The sequence below is a fragment of the Ziziphus jujuba genome, chromosome 9, assembly GCF_031755915.1.
Source record: "Ziziphus jujuba cultivar Dongzao chromosome 9, ASM3175591v1".
Taxonomy (NCBI): Eukaryota; Viridiplantae; Streptophyta; class Magnoliopsida; order Rosales; family Rhamnaceae; genus Ziziphus; species Ziziphus jujuba.
Window position 1 is genome coordinate 10,364,436 of NC_083387.1, and position 3,400 is coordinate 10,367,835.

The window sequence follows — 3,400 nt, forward strand, 5'->3', positions numbered from 1 at the left end:
GACCACCACTAAATTATTTTTATGCATGTAAATATCATTTTAAATAGAAAAGAAAAAATGGAGCCTTTAAAAATCAAATAAAACGAAATGGAAGTGAGAAGAAAGAAGGAAAAGCAAATGTGATACCCCTTTTTCTACATCTGCATTGTAAGTAATCAAATTCCAAGCAGTTTACCCTCTGGATGAACAACTTGTTCAAAGAGATACGCAATCTATTTTTTCTCGTCCTGTATAATATGAAAGGGAAAAAAAGTACAAAAATGAGATGCATCCAAAAAAACACTAAATAATTAGCCATCACCAAAATCCAAGCACAGTAAACTTTTTTCCACTGTTTACTTTCTATCACTAATTATTGCAGCTCAGTACATGTCCGTTTTCAGGTTTCGTCCAATTCAGAATCTACAGGTTTCATAGCACAAGTGAATACCAACTAAGCTGTCTTTAAAAGGACAATTTTCTTGTGTTGTTCACAGCTAATTAACAAATACGACTCTATTTTATGAACCATTTCCATGGCTATATATATAACATGTAAGTCTGCGGAGAAACATTAATTCTAGCTAGGACATTTTTGTGGACATTATTAATTATTAATTTCAAGTTAGATTAAAGCATTTTATATCCTTTTATTCCCTTTACACTTTTAGATTCCGAAATTTTAAAGGTAATGATAATATGAAACAAAAACAAAATGTAAAAAAAGGGAACAAACTATACATTACACAAAGTTATCATCATAATTCATTAACTTTTGTTTTTCTTCATAGCATATAATAATTTGGCTTCTCTCATCATTGTTTTGGAACAGCTACTCTATTAGTTCCAAACATTTTTTTTTTTTCATGATTTATCTAAAACTTAAACCTAATATATATATGTGTGTATATATTTATATATAGATTTCCAATTCCAAGTACATAAAACTAAATTACCCCTGGGTCCTTAACTGTATCTGAGCGTTGGTATTGACATCACTACCCTTGGTTTCCTTGGTCTTGTTGCTTTTCAGCATGGCATTTGCCGACCTCCACTTATGGAATTTACCAAAAAGGACCTCCATATCTTCAAGGGTTCTACCCTGTGTTTCCGGTAGCATCGTAAAAAAGAACACCCAAGAAACAGTTGCAATTCCCGCGAAAAGAAAGAAGGCCCCACCAATCGTGATCGCTTTGTACAGCGAGATAAAAGTCATCGATATGACCCCACTCACCACCCTATTCATTGCCGTTCCCATACTCGTACCCTGAGCTCGCAGCTTCAACGGGAAGATCTCAGAGCTGTAAACCCAGGCGATGGGACCCATTCCGATGGAGAAGGACGCGACGAAGGCTAACACCATGGCGATGCAAATGGCCACCGCCCACGTGAGCTTCTCGTGCGAGTGATCGATGATCGTGAGGGTCACTCCAAGGGTCGCGAGTGAGAAGATCATACCCGCCACGCTACTTAGAAGCAACGGACGCCGTCCGATCCTATCGAGCAAGAACGTGGCGACCAAGATGAAAATGGTCTTGGCAAATCCAACGGCCATGGTCGCAAGAAGCTTATCGTTGTCGGATTTGATCCCAGCCTTCTCGAAGATTTCAGGACTGTACAAAACGACGGCGTCTATACCCGATGCCTGTTGGAAGAAATGTATACCAACGGCTGCGATTAAGATATGGCGAACGGCGGGTGTGGGATGAAGGAGCAATTCCTTCCATACGCCTTCACCGTGACTATGTTTGGTGACCTGAACGACGTCGTCCGTGCAGTGCTCAGGAATCCCAGCGGCTTCTTTGATGTCGGCTAGTCTAATCTGAGCCTCCTCTTTGGAATCTGAGGTTTTGTCAAGGACTCGCTTGGCGTCGCCCAGCCGACCTTGCATGACGAGCCAACGTGGTGACTCAGGCATGGCTAACACGCCGACGCCTAATATAACTGAAGGAATCGCGCCCACTCCTAACATGAACCGCCATCCCAAGTTTCTTGGTAGCTTAGAGAAAGCGTAGTTTGATACGTAACCAAGTAATACCCCAGAGTTGATGAACACCTATAACATCCAAAATCACTCCATCACTATTTTAATTATACGTGGATGTAAGTATATACAATAAAATTTTTTCTTTATTATTTCTTAGACCACTACGCCTAATAGAATACAATTTTAATATATACATATATATATATATATATATATATATATAGATACCTCTGGAAATGAGGTGAAGAAGCCCCGAGACGAAGCCGGAGAAACTTCGGCTGTGTATACAGGAGCAATCATGAGGGCATAGCCGACGCCGATACCGGCTACGAAGCGGCCGAACATGAGGAAAGTGTAATTGGTGGCGAAACCCATGAGAATAGCACCAGAGAAAAATATGGCACCCGCAAGAACAATGGTGTAGCGGCGGCCGATCCAGTCGGAAGTTCTTCCAGCGACGAAGGAACCGATGAGGGAGTAAAGGTTGATAATACCCGCAAGGATTTCCATTTCGACTTCGGTACATTTGAGGTCATCTTTGATGTACATAATTGCTCCACTCATTACACCGATATCTGCAATAATTAAATACAAAAAAAAAAAAAAAATGACAAAAAGAAAAATGAAAAAAGAGCACACAAACTGGTCAATTCAGTCCACTAATGGCATTGCGAAAGATGCCAATATCATGGTGAACTACTAGAGTACTGCTTACTCACCGTAACCAAGTAAGATGGAAGTCATAGAAGCTAAAATAGCACAAGCAAACGCAAACTTGTTCCGCTTAGGCTTCTTTTGAGGATCGAAATCTGCTAGACTTGTCTGGGGAGGGTGGGCGCGGGAAATTCCATTAGTTTCGACTTTCCGGTCAGCCATCGCTGCCGGGAAAAGACAGAGAGAGAGAGAGAGAGAGAGAGAGAGAGAGAGAGAGAGAGAAAGTGTAGGTATATATATATTTCTGGATTGAGAGAGAGGAAGAGAGGGATTTAGATGTCCATGGAAACAGGAAGTGGATGGGTTTTTAGTAGTGCTGTTTCAGCATGGGACAAAACTTATATAGAACAATGAAAGGGGCTTACATCATTATTTGGACCAGTCACTACTCACCCCAGAAAATAGCTCCCTCCATAGCTTTTTCTTATTATTATTATTATTATTTTTTGGTTTCATTTTCATTTTCATTGTCTTTTCTCTCTATTTATTATTATTTTTTTATTCTTTTCTTTAGTTAAAAAGACAAAAGAAACCACCAGCTGCTCTAGCTATGCACATCTATTAAAATTTCAAGTTTTCAATTGTAATTTCGAAGGTCAATATATATATATATATATAATTTTTTTTTTGGTAAGTGTTTCGAAGGTCAATATTAATTATATATGCGTCCATTTTGTAAGAGAAATAAAAAAAATAAAAGCTAAAATTTAAAAGTGTTCA

General features: G+C 39.1%; 1 protein-coding gene across 2 annotated transcripts; it reads right to left on the reverse strand.

The window, feature by feature from the left end:
- Nucleotides 1–721: 721 nt before the first annotated feature.
- Nucleotides 722–3,045, reverse strand: LOC107404938 (polyol transporter 5). 2 transcript variants are annotated; one of them, XM_060811373.1, is made up of 4 exons: nt 2,890–3,045; nt 2,686–2,859; nt 2,195–2,541; nt 722–2,035 (listed from the first exon to the last, which is right to left on the reverse strand). In XM_060811373.1, exons 2-4 carry the CDS (start codon nt 2,840–2,842, stop codon nt 932–934), a joined length of 1,608 nt encoding a protein of 535 aa, XP_060667356.1. In that variant the 5' UTR covers nt 2,843–2,859; nt 2,890–3,045; the 3' UTR covers nt 722–931. The 2 variants fall into 2 exon arrangements, with proteins under 2 accessions (XP_060667356.1, XP_048336907.2); XM_048480950.2 differs by having other exon boundaries at nt 2,686–2,994.
- Between the last annotated feature and the right edge of the window lie 355 nt (nt 3,046–3,400).